At 48.3% G+C, this 17,020-nt stretch overlaps 2 protein-coding genes across 2 annotated transcripts; one reads left to right on the plus strand and one right to left on the minus strand.

Moving 5' to 3' along the window:
- Positions 1-10,558, plus strand: LOC311155528 (uncharacterized protein; the record flags this gene model as incomplete). Its single annotated transcript, XM_084208751.1, is given in 6 exon segments — positions 1-176; positions 551-624; positions 1,987-2,103; positions 4,212-5,208; positions 9,568-10,036; positions 10,040-10,558. Coding segments are annotated over 6 exon segments (2,352 nt in total).
- Positions 10,559-14,167: 3,609 nt separating this feature from the next.
- On the minus strand, positions 14,168-15,163 carry LOC311154822 (olfactory receptor 8A1-like; the record flags this gene model as incomplete). The annotated part of the gene is made up of 1 exon (XM_084207595.1): positions 14,168-15,163. The coding sequence occupies one exon, from the start codon at positions 15,161-15,163 to the stop codon at positions 14,168-14,170; it is 996 nt and encodes a 331-aa protein (XP_084063721.1).
- Positions 15,164-17,020: the final 1,857 nt, after the last annotated feature.

Raw genomic sequence — 17,020 nt, forward strand, 5'->3', positions numbered from 1 at the left:
ATGCTCCCGGCGCATCCCGGGGCGAGCGGCCCCAGACGGGGCGGGCCGGGCCCTGCTCAGGTGCGCGGGGCGGGACCGAGGGATTTAAACCCCCGGGAGCCGCCCTTGCCTCCTGTGCTCGTTCAGTGCTCGGTGCGGGTGCCAGCGGCCGGGCCGGCTCCTCCGGGGGGGCCCAGGTGAGGCACGGGGACCTCGGGGTCCCATCCTGTACCTCACTCTACCCCTCCTGCCCTTACTCCCTTACCCTGCCCCCCACTTCTCCCTCCCCTCCTCATTATCCCCTATCACCCCCCTCCTACTCTTTCCCCCGGGGCGCCGGAGAATAAAGCCCAGAGGGCCGGAGCCGGCGCCCCCCGCTTTCCCTGGAGACCCTACACGGGGCCGGACCTGCTCGGCGTGTCCCCCCATTCCGGTCCAATACACCGCCCGACACCGCCGGGGTTCGGCTGTCCCTACATCACGCTGGGGGTCCCCGTGGAGGTTGGGGCAAGTCCTCCTAATCCGAGATCAGAAGTAAAACCCGAGTTTTTTTTTCTGGGACCTAACTCAGGAGCGCCGTGGCCGAGCCCGGGGAGCGGTGGAGCCGGGCCGGGGGCACTGGGGGTGGCTGCGCCGGGCTCGGAGGTGAGAGGGGAACGGGGAATGGGTGTCCTGGCGCCGGGATCGCTGTCCCGGTGCAGTGATGGGTGTCCCGCCGCAGGTGTCAGTGTCCCGGCACAGGGATCGGTGTCCCGGCACGGGGATGGGTGTCTCGGTGCAGTGATGGCTGTCCCGGCACAGGGATCGCTGTCCCGTCCCGGCACATGGAGAGGAAAGGCGGCAGCACCGGGAGCTGCGGGCAGGGGACACCGGAGCTGCCTCGGCCGAGCGGGGCCCGGGGCGTCTCTGGGGCGGATTCTGTAGGGGCCAAAATGAACATTTTGGGGTAGAATCTGAATTAATGTGCAGGGGCCAGAATGCACAGTTTGGAGTAAGTATGAGGTGGTCGGTGCTCTCCGGAGGGACCAGCTCGGGCTGGCTCTGTGTTGCTGTGAATAATTTGCTTTATGGAACGAGACACCTGAGACTGCCGCGGGAATCCAGGGCTGGAGCCGGGAAGGAAACGCGGTCTGACTGCGGGAAGGGGAGCGGGAGGTCAGGCGGGCCTTCCGTCGGTCACGGGAGCCGCCGCCGTGAAAGCGATTTATAGCGCTGTGTAAGGATGTATAGCAAGAGATAAGGGACATATTGATTGTAGGGTTACCGATAACGATACATAACGGACCTATAGAACGATCGTATAACGAGATCTAAACAAAACTCCCCCCCGTCATCCTTCTCCCAGCCCCGCTGTGTTTCCAGGATCTTGGGGGAAGAGCCGGGCTCGGGACAAGGCTCCCGGGCACAGCGGGGAATTCTTGGGGCCCTGTGCGGGGCCAGGATTTGGACTCGATGCTCCCCGTGGGTCCCTTTTGGCTCAGGAAATGCTGCGATCCTGTGCCTTGGAGGGTGAAATCAAGGGGATCGGGGGGGTTTTGTCCCGGTGGTCGCGGCCCCGCCGGATCAGGGCGGGTTAAAGGCGCGGCCGCCCCGGGACGGCGGGACCGGCCGGGCTGGGAGCGCCCGGTGCTGCCGCCCCGTGGGGAGCGCCCGGCACTGCAGCCCGGGACGGCGCCGGACCGCGGGATCGGCGCGGAGCGGCATCCCCGGGAATGCTGGGGCGTCCCAGGGAGTGCTGAGGCACCACAGGGAATGCTGAGACATCCCGGGAGTGCTGGAGCATTTCAGGGAAAGCTGAGGCACCACAGGGAATGCTGAGGCATTCCATGCCCGGGGCACGCGGCAGCACATCCCTGATGTGGTGCAGAAAAAGGAAAGTCCTGGGTTAGTGGGAGGATGTTTCTGGAATGGAACTGGGAGAGGTGCTGATCATCCCATGGAATCAGGGGCTGCTTTGGCTTGGAAGGGACCACAAGATCATTGACACTCTCCTGTCTGATTGCACAGCCAAGACCATCCCAAAGTGCCTCCTCACCCTCATGGACAGCGGGAATGTCTTCCATAGCTCATGTTTAGGAATGGCAATGGCTGTTGGGAGCTCTGGCAGGAGCACCTGGAGACCAGGTAAGAGCAGCAATGGGATCATTCCAGCTGCTGCTGGAGGCAGTTTTCTCTTCTCAGGATGTTCCTATGATTGATCCTTTCACAGGGATTTTCTTGGTTGTATTTGAGAGTAATTCCAATTTGGAAATAGTTGAAAAACAGAGGGGACAAACTGTGGAGCTGATCCATTTCTAGTAATTCCAAACTTCTCCCACAACATCATTATAGAGGCGACCTGGTGAAAGGATAAAGAGGCAGAGGAACAAGTATTCTAAACCCCTCTGGACTTCTGACAGAGCAAATCCTCTGGTAATGCCAACTGATGTCTCAGTGAAACTGTGGCATCCTAAGGATTTCCAGGAAAGAAGAACAAAGAGAGGAGGGAAGAGGCTTCCACTTAATAATGATTTGATGGACATGGGAATGATTCTTGTATGTTTGATGCTTCCCTTTTTATTCCTGAAAAAAATTTAAAATAATTTCTTTAATAAGTCATCTAAATCTGGGAGTTTAAATTTGAGAGGAAACAATAAAAAATAGATACATGGAAAAATCATGGAATCATCCTGGAAGCCCCAATGGTTTGATTGGGAAGGGACCTTAAGGATCACCTTATTCCATCCCTTGTCATTCCATCTACAGCCCAGGGTGCTCCAAGCCCCATCCAACCTGACCTTGAACACTTCCAGGGATGGGACAGGTGAGCTGTGGTTTGGGTCTAAGGAATTTGGAATGGGTAGAAAGGTGGCTCATCATCTCTGGTGACTGGAACTGCTGATGGATACCAGCTCCCAATGGGACTGTGCCCCACCAGTGAGACTCCCCTCAGCTCAGTGGTGTGATAAGGCCAAACATGGCATTTGTAGAGCTGGAATGCTCAAAAGTTTGACACAACAGGTGGGGTTTTGCACTGTGGTTGCTCTGGGGAGTCCCCAAAGCCCTGTGGCTTACTAAAGGTGAGATAATCTCCTCTCTGTAATCACCTCCAAACTCAGAAGCTCAGAGAAGCAATAACAACCTGCTTTGGGCTTTGTCACTCTCCTGGGGCTCCAAGAGCCTCTAAATCCCCAAATTACATGGAAAAAGTTCTTTGCTGAGTGTGGTATATTTTTAAATTCACCTGCAGAACACCTTAACATCCACCTTGAAGAGCATCAGGAGGGAAGCAGGGAGACTGCAGAGACGTAGGGGAGGATCATCCTGGAGAAGCATGAGTAAGGAGAGCACATGCTGACCCACCCATCTCCTGTCGTTTTTTCTTGCAAAGAAGAAACAGCTTCAGTGTTCATCTCAGCTCCTACCTGGAGGGTCCTGGGCTCCAGCTCCTTATTGTACTCTGGGATTAGCACCAAATCCAGGTGATCTGCTGCAGGTGTGTGGTGAGGACACCCCATTGGAACCCTCACTCTGGGTACTTCTCGCTGACCACAAAGGGCTCCTGGATGAGGACTGGCAGCTTTCCTGTAAGGAACACTTATGGATCTTACTATTGCTGATATAAGGCACGTCCAAAAGATGATTTTTAATTTTTTTCCCCCCAAAAAAGAAATATTTTCAGCAGGAGATTGCTGAGCTTTGGGTGTTGCATGTTTTTATTTGAAGACTGCAGGAAAAGAATAAAGAGCTGGGAAAATCTTTTAAGAAAATCATCAGGAGGGAGGGGAGACTTCATAGTCAGGAAATTTTGGGTGTCCCTTTTCTGGAAGTGTTCAAAACCACGCTGGATGGGGCTTAGAACAATCTGGTCTAGTGGAAGGTGTCCCTGCCCGTGGCAGGGGGTGCAATGAGATGGTCTTCAAGATCCCATCCAACCCAAAGCCTTACAGGATTCTATGGAGAAGACAGACAAAGCAGGTGGTTGGCAGATGCCAACACAAGGAAGAATAATCAATTCTTGGCTGTCTTTTACAGCTTTTATTGGGTTTCTCTGTATTTCAGGTTGTTCTGGATGATTTCAAAGTCCCAGACTGAAGACACACAGGGGATTGAAGGCAGCACCAAGGTAAAGCTCCTTGGGGTTGTGTAACCTACAGCTTCTCCCTACCCATGCTATGACTTCCACCCAGCACTGTGTAACCAATCTGTGCCTAAACTCTTGTTTTAGATCTTGTAGGATTGTCTCCAAACAGATCCCACTGCAAAGAGTGTTTTCCAGCTGGAGGAAACCTCCATCAGGGAATTCACACAGACAACACGCTTTGAAGGAATGCCAGGAAGCAATTGCACCCAAGCAACTGAGTTCAGCTTGTCAGGATTCACCGAGGACCTGGCAACTCAGGTCACCCTCTTCCTGCTCTTCCTGCTCACATACCTTCTCACCATCCTGGGGAACTTGGGGATGATCACCTTGATCAGAGCCAGTGCCCTGCTCCGTTCCCCCATGTATTATTTCCTGGGCAACCTGGCTTTTGTGAACCTCTGCACTTCCACCATCATCACCCCCAGGATGTTGGTTGGGGTTTTGCTGGGAAAGAAGGGAATCACCTATGCTGGGTGTATGGCTCAGATGTTCAGTTTTTGCCTGTTTCTGGTCACTGAGTGTTTCCTACTGGCTGCAATGGCCTATGACCGATATGTGGCCATTTGCCACCCCCTGCTCTACCCCCTTGTCATGTCCCCAGAGCGCTGCTCCCGGCTGGTGACTGGCTCCTACCTCCTGGGGCTGACCAATGCTGTGGGACAAGCCATTGGCATGTCCAGCCTGTTCTTCTGCAGCTCCAGGGCCATCGATCTGTTCTTCTGTGACATTTCCATGCTGGTCTCCCTCTCCTCCTCTGACACCACCCTCAGCCTTGTCATCCTAAGGACTGCTTCATCTTTGCTGGGTGTTCCCAGCCTGCTGGTAGTCCTGGTGTCCTATGTGGCCATCATCTCCACCATCCTGAGCACCAGCTCAGCTGAGGGCAAGCACAAAGCCTTCTCCACCTGTGCCTCCCACCTCACTGCCGTCAGCACCTTCTATGGGCCATTGATTTTCATGTACTTAATCCCCAGGTCAGACACCTCCAGGGGAGGAGACAAATGGGCTGCTGTGCTCTACACTGTGGTGACCCCTGTGCTGAACCCCTTGATCTACAGCCTGAGGAACCGGGAGGTAAAGGAGGCTTGGAGGAGACTCAAGAAAATAAAATGAACTTGGACATTTTAATGTTGTGGCCATATACAATGGAGATGTGGGTGATATGCTGGGATTTTTGTGAAATATATGGAGACATTTTTGGGGCCTTCTGCACTTTGATTTAGATCATGTGCTGTCTGATTCAATATCAGCTGAAAATAACAATTTCGCTCCAGTTTTGGTGTTTGGACGAGGCTTGGAGCAGCCTGGTCTAGTGGAACAGCAGGAGGGTGGAACTGAATTAGCTTTGAGGTCCCTTCCAACCCAAACCATTCCAGAATTCTGTCACACATTTGGTGTTGAAGCACTGCATATATGAAAAAACCCCAAACTCTCCAATCAGTGCATTATCTCACTCTGTGCCAGGTCCATGGTGAAATCCAGAGTGATGAGACTCTCCTAGAGACTCAGAACAACTTGGGGTGGAGGAGAAGCTGCTCGATTGGATTAAATCAAGCCAGAATCAAGGTAGTTTGCTGATTTATTGATGACACAAAACTCACAGGCACTCAGGGTCACTCAGCTGAATCCTTTGTTCCCAAATCTTGCCAACAATTCCCTGGCTAAATCCCCGTGAGCTGTTTATGCTCCTGTTCCTCTTTTCTCAGCTGTGCTGAGCCCCCATGGCAGGCCCCAAAGGGCCTCAGCTCACACGTCCACAGATGTGGAGACAACATCCTCAAGTTACAGGGGAAGTTTAGGTTGGAAAGGGAAAATTCCTTCATGGGAAGGGCTGTCCAGCCCTGGGACAGGTTGCCAGGGCAGTGGTGGAATCCGCATCCCTGCAGGGATTTAAAAGGTGTGTGGATGTTGCACTTGGGGACATGGATTAGTGGTGACCTTGGCACTGCTGTGGGAATGGTGGACCTGATGATCCCAGAGGATTTTTCTAACCTAACCAATTCTATGACTCTGTGATCAAGACCATGAACTGGGACCTCTTTGTGTATCTCCTGCTGTTCTCCCACCCTTCTGCTCCTCCCTGCCACCCTCAGGACATTGTTTAATTTAGGTGCAGACAAGATTGTTCATTTTTTCTTTAAATAGGACTAAAGATTATTTTTAATGTTTTATTTAAAACATAAACCCCCATAATTTTTAATTGATTGAAACATTAAGGCATTTAAAACATAAGCCCCAGAGCAGCTCTCTTTGTTCCAGGGCTTACAGCCATTGTTTGGCAATACAAAAAATATTTGAAAATATTCAATATTTGAAAAATATTCAATATTTTGATAATATTTTATGAAAGCCTTGAATGGTTTTAATTTCTTTGCACAGCTGGTCTTGCCTTGGCCATCAGCTGACCTTTAAACAGGAACATGAGTCCTTAGTGAATTAAACCCTGAGTCTGTGGCCGCGGCACTGTCACTGTGCACGTTGTGGCTTTGTGCTGGAGCTGCTGCTCTCAAAACCAAAAGGTTTTGGGTTTTTGTGCAAGTCGGGGTTGGGGAAATGAGGGTGAACTGTGTCCAGCTTCTGTGGGAACAGCACCTGACCATGCATGAGAGGAGCTGTAGCCACCACGTGGGAAGGAGGTGGAACATCCAGCACTGATGTTTGCTCCAGGTGGACACATTCCTCGGGGGTCATCCTGTGTCCCTGCCCCTGGCAGGGCATTGGAATGAGGTGAGCTTTAAGGCCCCTTTTCACCCCAGCCATCCCAGGATTCTCTGGCTGGTACAGTTTACTCCCCGTGAGTCTCCTGAACCCATTTTGGAGCACACATTGTAAAATGGCTTCTGAAAATGAGGTTTCCTGGTCAAAAATGGGCAGATGGGAACCAGATAAGCTTGGAAAAGAGAAAATGCTGAGTGTTGCCCATGGGGAATAATTGTCCCAGACACTGGGATAGGAGAGCAGCTGTGGAGGTTGTGGTGGCTACCAGAGATGAGCCATAAGTGAGTGTTCTGAGTGCAAGAGATGGGCCTTGAGTGAGTGTTCCGAGTGCAAGGACATCCACCAGCAGCTGGAAAAAAGCACTGACAGCCACTTAAGTGACTTCCTGCAATAAACCTCTGACTGAGACCTGGAGGAACAGGGAAGGAAAAGCTTCTTTTGGAGGGTGAGAAGAGAAATATGGAATTAGAGAAGAATTTAAAAATCTTTCCAATTCAAACCTTTAGTAAAAATCCTCATTTTGGTGTTTCCTCTTGGCAGCGTTGTGTTCCCAAATGGCATCGCCCAGGCTCTGCAGGCATCAATTCCAATGTGCTGCTGGCATCCCATCTGTAAAACTCCAGGGAGAAACCTTGGGATGGATCCCAGGGCCTCTGGAGAAGGCTCATTGTGTGTTCAGGTGCCTCAGAGACCCTGTGGTAATTGGTCACGTGGGGATGGGGTAAAACTTACATATTCCAGCTACGTTAGAGGGTGGAAACGGAAAACTTCCTGGTTTTGGCCAGACTGATGGAGCTTGTGGACTTCAGCTCAAGGACCTATGAGTATCTTAACGATCAGAGAGGGTGAAATTTTCAGTAATTCTGAGACAATTTTTTGCTGGTTGGGGAAAATTGTCCTTCTTTAGTGTTTGCAGAAGGATATAATAACAAATAACTCCGGGAAATTGTGAAGGTTCTTCCTGATTGCAAAACATGCGTTCCAGCACATCTGAACCTTCATTCCTAACTCAAATGGATGAATGTTCCTCATATCAGCAGAATTAGGAGGCACACTCTGGGCAAATTGAACCTGGTCAATCTGAACCTAAAATCTTAAATGCAGCTATCATTATCACCAGAAAATGTAAAAAAATTGCAGCAGGAAAGTTCCTGCAGTTTTCCTTTCATCCTGGTTGGCAACTGCAACACTTCTCCAAACCCTGGGCTTCTCTCAATCCCTGAATCTCCATTTCTTACACCAGTTCTTTTTAATTCCCTGTGATCCCAGGAAATTATTTATATATTCTAAGAGATACATTTAAATGCATGTAATTACATATAATCTATAAAATAAAAAATATATATTAGGAAAATATTTATATTTAAGTAATTGAATCTCTAACTGCATATATAAATTAAACCTCTAGATTAACTTTATTTATATAGTAAAATGTTCATATATTTAATTACATATATATATATATATATATAGTGGTAAATAAATCCTCAAGCTGCCATTTAACTTCCTGAAAATAATTGAGTTGTTTTAACTAATGGTCTTTATTTACCAGTGCAGGTGTCCTCTTTAAGGAGCTGCTTCCAAAGTCATCCATTCCCAAGGGAAGTTTCCTCCTCCAGGGCTGGGCAATGACAAACCCCTTGGTGTTCCTATGAATGAGGACTGCAAACAGCAGATTTTTTGGTCAAGTTTTAACGCTTTTTGTGAAGGCAAACTATTCCTGTCTTCCACACTAACACTGGGTTTATTTCTCCCTGGAAATCCTGCTCTGGGAGATAAAATCTGATCAAGCAAAAAGGGCCCTGAGATGTGAGGAAACAGGTGAGTTTGAGCCAAAATAAGGCTGCAGGGAGTTGATCTGTTGCAAGGAGAGGGCTTGAGGTTGGAGCCTGTTCTCACAATGAATAATCATCCAGGCTTAGGGTCTCTGAGGTGAAACCCAGGAACTTATCATGAAATCAATGGCTTGAGTTGGAAGGGACCTTATGGATCCTCCAGTGATGACCCACGGGCAGGGCCACCTGGACCAAGCTCTGTCCAACCTGGCCTGGAAGATCAATCATTGCACAGCAGCAGTACCTGGATTATTTCCCAAATTATAGATATTCTGTTTATTTAAACTGTATTATCAGCATCTTACTCTCCCTATTAATCATGGCACCACAACATTTTTGGGGCCTCCAGACTTTGAAATCCTTTTCTTTCTTCACTTCACACTTCTCACAAGAATGACACAAGTATCACCATATTTAAACGTGTTTTTAATACAAATCTCCTGTTTGAACCTGAACTTCAGTTTCACAGGAAGGAAGAGAAGAAATTTGCTTTATTTTAATTTGTTCTAACTCTCCTAAAGAAAATTTTAAAGATATTCTGATCTCTCACCAGTGCTTTGTCTCCTTTGGATCTTCTAACCAATGGGGTTGTTTTTTGTTGTTTTCAGTTTGTTTTTCAAATTCATAATTATTTCTAAAGTCAGGATAAATTACTGGGGTTAATGCTTTGAATCTAATGAGTAATCATTCTCTTAACTTCTTCAAGAGGTGGTATAAACCTTCCACTGTGGAAAGTGATTCATCGAACCAATTCAGTGGCTAAACCAGACTAAAACCATTAGAAACAAACTCAGTAGTGAACTTTGACTACTTTAAAATGTATTTTGAACCAAACAGTAAATTCTGCAGTTTCTGCATCTCCAGTCTGTGTTTGCTGACAAAAACACAGCCATTTTTAACATATTTGTGCAGAAAACAGGAATATCCTGACTCTCCATCTCGGCTTTCCCACAGCACCTGCATTAGGATAGCAGCCAAAGGAAATGGAACCACCAGTGCTCACTTTGTCCTCCTGGGATTCTCTGACCAGGGTCATGTCCAGGTTGTCCTATTTGTGGTGTTCCTGGCGATCTATGTGGTCACCCTGCTGGGGAATGTGGGGCTGCTGGTGTTGATCAGGGTGGTTGCCCAGCTCCACACGCCCATGTACTTCTTCCTGAGCAGCCTGTCCTTCCTTGACCTCTGCTATTCCTCCTGCATCACTCCCAGGCTGCTCCGGGATCTCCTGGATGAGGACAAGGTCATTTCTCACGCCGCCTGCCTCACGCAGTTCTATTTCTACGTGGCCTTTGCCACCACCGAGTGCTACCTGCTGGCTGCCATGACCTACGACCGCGACGTGGCCGTCTGCCACCCCCTGCTCTACCCCCTCTCCATGTCCTGAGGGATCTGTGCGCTCCTGGCGGCCGGCTCCTGCCTGGCAGGGGTCACCAACGCCGCCCTCCACACGGGCCTGGCCCTCAGGCTGAGCTTCTGTGGCCCCGAGGTCATCGACCGCTTCTACTGCGAGGGGCCCCCGCTCTTCGCCCTCTCCTGCACGGACCCCGCGCCCAACGAGCTGGGCACGTTCCTCATGGCGGGATTCAGCCTGGCTGCCGCCCTGGGCACACGCTCGGCCGTGGGGAAGCGCAAAGTCTTCTCCACCTGCGCCTCCCACCTGGCTGCTGTGGCGCTCTTCCACGGATTCCTGGTGTCCATGTACTGCCGGCGCAGCTCCAGGAGCTCCTGGGAGCCAGACAAGGTGGCCTCTGTGTTCTACACCGTGGCGATGCCCATGCTGAACCCCTTCATCTACAGCCTGAGGAACCAGGAGGTGAAGGCCGGGCTCTGGAGACTGATGGGGAGGAAACAGCTGAAAAGTAGTATTTCCTTTTTTATTTGTGTTTGCTGCCTGGTATTTTAATTTCAGGAGTTTAAGCCCTTCTTCACCACTTGTAGAGTTTGAGGACCAGGGACTCTTCATCTCTCCTGATTACAGCTACTTGGGACCATTTCCTTCTTTTAGGGAAAAAAAAAAGAGAAACTTTTCTCCATCTGCCTGATTGTGACACTCTCTGGTTGTTTAGACATCAGGATATCCCAGCTAATGTAAAAATAAAATGCAGAAGGAGACTTTCTAAAGTGTTCTCCCTTCTTCCCAGCTGGCAGTTGCAGCACTTCTCCAAATCCCCAGCTGTTTCCCAATTCCTGAATCTCCCCGTCTTACACTGGTTCTTTTTGCTTTCCTGTGCTGCCAAGAAGCCAATTACATATTTCAAAGACAAATGTATATATATTTAAAATTATATATATGAAGAAAAAAAAAAGAAATTCTATAAACAAACTTTCTTTATATACATAAAGAAATATGTATTAAGATCTTTATACATATAAATTTATATATATGAAAAGAAGTGGGACATAAACCCTCAGGCTACAATATATAGAATATATATATCAAACTTCCAGAAAGTGATGGTGTTTACTTACCAAGTAAGTAAACTTGCTTTTCTTACAAGTCTTCTGCTGAAGGAGCTGCTTCCAAAGTCATCCATTCCAAGGGGAATTTCCTGTGTGCCACCACAGGGTAGGCAGTGACACAGCTCAAAGCCCAAGCTTGCTCAAAGAGCAGGGAGGCCTCATCTGGCATCTCCTATGGATCACAGTGGAATTACAACCACTGCTCCCTATTCCAGCATTTTGTTCATATTTTGGTTTTGTTACTAAGAAGGTAGCAGGTTTTGCTTAGTTTTGAGCAACTGTGCAATTTCCCCTCTAAAATAAACTGAGACAGAGAGGAGGGAAAAGCAAACTGTTGGAGCTACAGTGAAACTGAGCACAGAAGGAGTGGCAGGAATGCTGACCAGGAGCAAATATGGTCAGAAACAGTTACAGAATCCCAGAATCATTTAGGTTGGAAAAGCTCTCTAAGATCATGGAGCCCAGCTGTTAACCCAGCTCTGCCAAGGCCAGCACTAACCTGTATCTGAGCTCAGTCTGTAGAGGTCAGACCTGGGAGGCCCTTCCAGAGCCTAAAGGGGCTCCTGGAGAGCTGCAGAGGGACTCTGGGCAAGCGCCTGGAGTGGCAGGAAAAGGGGGAATGGCTTTACACTGACAGCTTTTAGATTAGATATGGGGAAGAAATCCTTCCCTGTGAGGATGCTGAGGCCCTGGCACAGGGTGCCCAGAGAAGCTGCAGCTGCCCCATCCCTGGAAGTGTCCAAGGCCAGGCTGTCTGGGAATTGGAGCAGCCTGGGATAGTGGAAGGTGTCCCTGCCCATGGCAGGGGGTGGCAGTGGATGAGCTCTAAGGTCTCCTAACACAGTCCTGTGCCAACACATTGACCCTCCAGCTTTTTGGCTCCAGGGCCTGCCTCTGACAAACAAAGCATCTAGAGAAGTTCACTTTCCCTTTAACAAGGAAGAAAGTTTCTTCCTTGTTTTCCTTTGCTAATTAGTCTCTAATGGCTTGTTAAGATGAATGAAAGAAGTTGTTGAAAAGCCCTCTGAGAAGTTCCATGATGATGATTAGGAAACTTTCTTGGCAAAGCCCAGAAGATCTTGTTAAGCTAGAGATCCCTCGAAGGGTGGTTGGTCTCCCAGGATCACTTCTTGCTCTGGGAATGGGAGCAGCATCCCTTGTGCTGGAAATAGCTGTGAGTACCTGTATGGTGGGACCCTGGAGCTCAGACCTGCTGGTGGGCTTTCTTAATTCTTCATTTAAACTTGAAAACGTTGAACTGAAGGAGAGTGGCTTTACATTGGATATAGCAAAGAAATCCTTCCCTGGGAGGGTGCTGAGGCCCTGGCACAGGTTGCCCAGAGAAGCTGTGGCTGCCCCATCCCTGGAAGTGTGCAAGGCCAGGTTGGACAGGGCTTGGTGTAGGGGAGGGTGTTGGAATGGAATGAGCTTTAAAGTCCCTTCCCACACAACTTTGATATCTATATTTGACATTTATACCTTTATAATTTAATTATATCAATTCCAACTTCTTCATCCAGGTCCAATTCTACCTTTCCTGCTTCCCCCCAGACTTAAAACATCTCTTCTCCTGCTGCTTTTTCCCAGAGAACAAGGAGACTACTCACAGTCCATTTACTTTTCAAACAGAAGTGAATTCTCATGTAACTTCTGCAACACAACACCAAAGGGAAAAGTTTTCTGCTTCCACCTTTCCCTGCTGCAGCCAGGGCTTATCCCTCTGCAGAGTCCGAACTCATCCCACCCCCAAAGGTGTCAACAGGTGAGGGACAACCAAATTGGGGGTGAGGAGAAGAGGAGGAAGAGGGGAAAGTGTCTGCTGAGCTTATCCAGACCATCTGAATTGTGAAAGAAAGCTGCAGGATTGTGCTCAGTTTGCCCTCAAAACCAACAAAGGATATTTATCCTTTGGAATTTGTTAGGATGAGCAGAAAGTTAGAGTTTTTTTTGATTCTAAGTGCCTGCCAGGTAAAGATGAAGGATTGCTGGTCTCTCCCCAGTGTTGTGGCCATCCCTGTGCCTTCTTTATTGAGCCATAATTTGGAGAACTGTTGTTTTTTGCTTTTTAGGGCCTTTTCCAGACCCAAACAGCCCCCAACTATCCATAGATCAGGTGTTGAGGATTCTTTCATCTATGGAAAACAAGTCACTTAAGTGCTTAAAGTTTGGGTGAAATGCACCTGTTAGGTTTTCAATGTGTTTTGCATTCCCCTTGATATTCCAAGGTATATCTTGAGATCCTGACTTGCATCAGCTTTTTATCCCTCTAAGTCAGAAAAAAATGCACTTTTAAAGCCTTTTATCTTACTCATTTATCAACCAAATTTTAAAATACTCTTATTTTTCCCAAATGCTCCTTCCCACCCCAGTAGCTTAGCTCTAATAAATAACTCACAGGTAACAATTTTTTTTTAGGAATTTTATTTGAGGCATTTTTTTGGAGTTTAGGGATAAGGACAATAATCTTGCAAGAAAAATACATATTGATCAGTGTAAAATAAGTTATAAACCAATAAAGCTGTGATTTGTTTTTCCTGAGAGAAAGAAAGGTGCAATTGGAATAATACCCTGGAATAATTCTGGGTGATTTCTTCCAACAGCCTTGTGGTCACAAAGGAAATTGAAGTCTGAGGCTCCCATTCCTGTTTCCTTCCAAGGAATATGTGACCGTGGGGTCTATTTCTCCAGGATAAATATCGTAATTGAATTTTGTGAGGAACTATGGAAGAACACATATAAAACTTTGAGGATAATGGTAAAATCCATATAATTTAATTTTAATTTTTATTCTTGCTTTAGAGGAGCAGTTTTCTTCCACAAGGGCATGGAGTGGCAGAGCAACAGGGAATGGCTTTAAGCTGAGAGTCGATTTAGATGGGATTCTGGGAAGAAATTTTTCCCTGTGAGGGTGGGGATGCCCTGGCACAGGCTGCCCAGAGAAGCTGTGGCTGCCCTATCCCGGGAAGAGTTCCAGGCCAGGGTTGGATGGAGTTTGGAATGCCTGGTGTAGTGGAAGGTGTCCCTGCCCATGGAGTGTAGGACCAGATGATCTTTAAGGTCCCTTCCAACCCAAACCATTCCAGGACTCCCTGGTGTCACGAGCCGCACCTCTCTGATACCGGCAGAGGTTTAACACCCTCCTCCTGCACTTCCCCAGCGCTGCCTTCACCTCCTTGTTCCTCAGGCTGTAGATGAAAGGGTTGAGCATGGGGCTGACCACGGTGTAGAAGACAGAGGCCACCTTGTCCCGGCTGCCGTGCCGCGATGCCGGCTGCAGGTACATGAAGAACAGGGAGCCGTAGAACACGGACACGGACGCCAGGTGGGAGGCACAGGTGCGGCAGGCTCTGGCCCTGCTGGGCACTGAGCTCATGCCCAGGACGGCATGCAGGATGCGGCCGTAGGAGAGCAGGATGACCAGGCTGGTGCCCAGCCCGTGCGCCGTGGCCAGGGCGAAGATGGTGGCCTCGCTGCCGCGGGTGTCGGAGCACGCCAGCCTCAGCACGGGGCTGGCGTCGCAGAAGAAGTGATCGACGTGGCGAGGCCCACAGAAGGAACCCCCAAACGTGCAGCCGGTGTAGAGGAGGGCGCTGAGGGAGGCCACGAGGTAGCACCAGGCCACCAGGTGCCAGCAGGCCCGGGGGGACACCACCAGGACATAGCTCAGGGGGTGGCAGATGGCCACGTGCCGGTCGTAGGCCATGGCGGCCAGGAGGTGACACTCGGCCGTGACAAAGAGAGCAAAGAGGTGGAATTGTGTCACGCAGCCGGCCCAGGAAATGGTTTTATCCCCAAATAACAGATCTGTGAGCATTTTTGGGGAGATGACGGTGGAATAGCAGATGTCGGCCAGGGAAAAGTGGGTGAGGAAGAAGTACATGGGGGTGTGGAGGCTGGGAGTCACCCAAACCAAGACCATCAGCCCAATGTTCCCTACCAAAGTGACAACATAAATCAACAGAAAGAGCCCAAAAAGAGGGGCCTGCGCCCAGGGAGTGTCTGTAATTCCCAGGAGGATGAATTTGGGCTGTGTGTAGTTTCCTCCCATGGCCAGGTGTTACCTGCTGAGGCAAAGGGAAGAAATGCATGAAAATTGTAAAACGCAGAGTTTTGCTCTTGGGTCATATTTAACTCAAATCTATCAGCATTTCAATAGCCATACTTTGGTATATTCCATATATTTTCCAAACATAAATTCTATATTTTTTTATCAGCTGAGTTGCCTAGAAAAGAACACAGAGCTTAAAGAAACACAAATGGCAAATTTGGTATTCTGTGCTTGGATACCTAAAATTATGGATTTATTCTGGCACATGTTAATTAATAATGAAGAAAAGAATCACATACATATTCTCTTTTGGTTTGAAAGAAATTTGTTTCAGAAGGCACCTTGGAGGAATCTCATTAGAGATAATGTAAACCTGGAGTGGGAGAAAGTGCCAGTGCCAGTGAAATCCCTGATTACACCACATTAAGAATATTTTTTCTTTGCTTTTAATTGTTATTCCAGTCCATCAAACTGTTGTATTATATATCACTCACATGGATAAATTCACGGTTTCTACCTTTCTGAGCTCCAGCAGGCTGAAACATCCAAAAACCATGGGAATTAAGATAAAACTTACTTTGAATGGGAATTAATTTTATAACAATCCAATTCCAGAGGCTGATTTGTTAACAACTGCATTCTGCTGACAATTCTTCATAACTAAATAAGAATTGTCCTTAACACTTCCATAAATCCATTTATCTTGCTTTAGCTGCCTAAGGAATACAAAAACCAATTTGCAGAAGCCATTACTCCCATTTACTATAAAACATCCTTCTTTTGGAAGGCTGTTTTCCAGCACAGCCCCAAAAAAGAGGATATGAGGACATGAAGAAGGAATCCAACTTCTTTCTCTTGGATTTACAGCTTCTCCTGTGCCCTTGCTGTGGTGGTGGGAGCCAAGGGTTTATCCCAAATGCAGCAGGGAACATCCAGACTGATGTGGAGAGGGATGTGCTCCTTCCCTGACTCCAACTCTGAGCTGGTGGGTGACAGGGCTGTAAATATGTTCCCTCTGCTCTCCTGGGACTAAACCCTCAGGGCTCCTCATGGCACAGCACATAAACAAAGAAAAGAGGGGGGGAAAAAAAAAAGGGATAGAATGGAATTCTGAAATTCATTGTGCTTCAGGGATCTCAAGTCCATCACATGGATGAGCCACCACGTCACATGGACACGTGGCACTAGCTGGTCAGAGGGTCCCCAGGTGTCACACAAAGCACCTCTGGCTCTGGAGATGCTCATGTCCTTCTGTGGACACCAGGCAGCCCAGTTTTCCTTCAAGGATGGGATTCTCCACAGTGAGGTACCTGCAGCCCAGATGTCCACACCTGGGCAGGCAGCTCTGGGCACTTTCAGACAGTGATTAATTGTCCCAGAGTGAACTAATTTGCATTAATCACCCCATCTGGGGGCTCCATCCACACCTTGACCCACAAGGTCTATTTAAGCTCAGCCCAAGCAGGTTGTTCCCTCTGCAGAAGTCCTGGTTGCCAGTTTAACAACGTCCTCTAATAGGCACCTTGTTGTGATCACAGATCCAGCCCTGACCGGATTGAATTGGTTCTTGGATGTTTCAGCCTGCTGGAGCTCAGAAAGGTATAAAACATTAATTTATTTATGTGAACTTTATCCACTGTGAATTATATATAATATAGCAGTTTGATAGACTGGATTAAGAATTTTAAAAAATACCAGATTTTAAAAAAATATAGAATTTAGGTCAACCTTGGACCTGCCTCATTGTCACCAGCTGTCCTGGTGGTTTGGAGTCTTGCCTCAGAGAACATCAGGAGGCTTGGAATAAATCTGATTCTGATTTATGAAGCAAGCTGGAAGGTGGAAAAATTAGGTTTT

This window comes from Fringilla coelebs, assembly GCF_963513975.1.
Source record: "Fringilla coelebs genome assembly, chromosome: 6".
NCBI classification, from domain to species: Eukaryota; Metazoa; Chordata; class Aves; order Passeriformes; family Fringillidae; genus Fringilla; species Fringilla coelebs.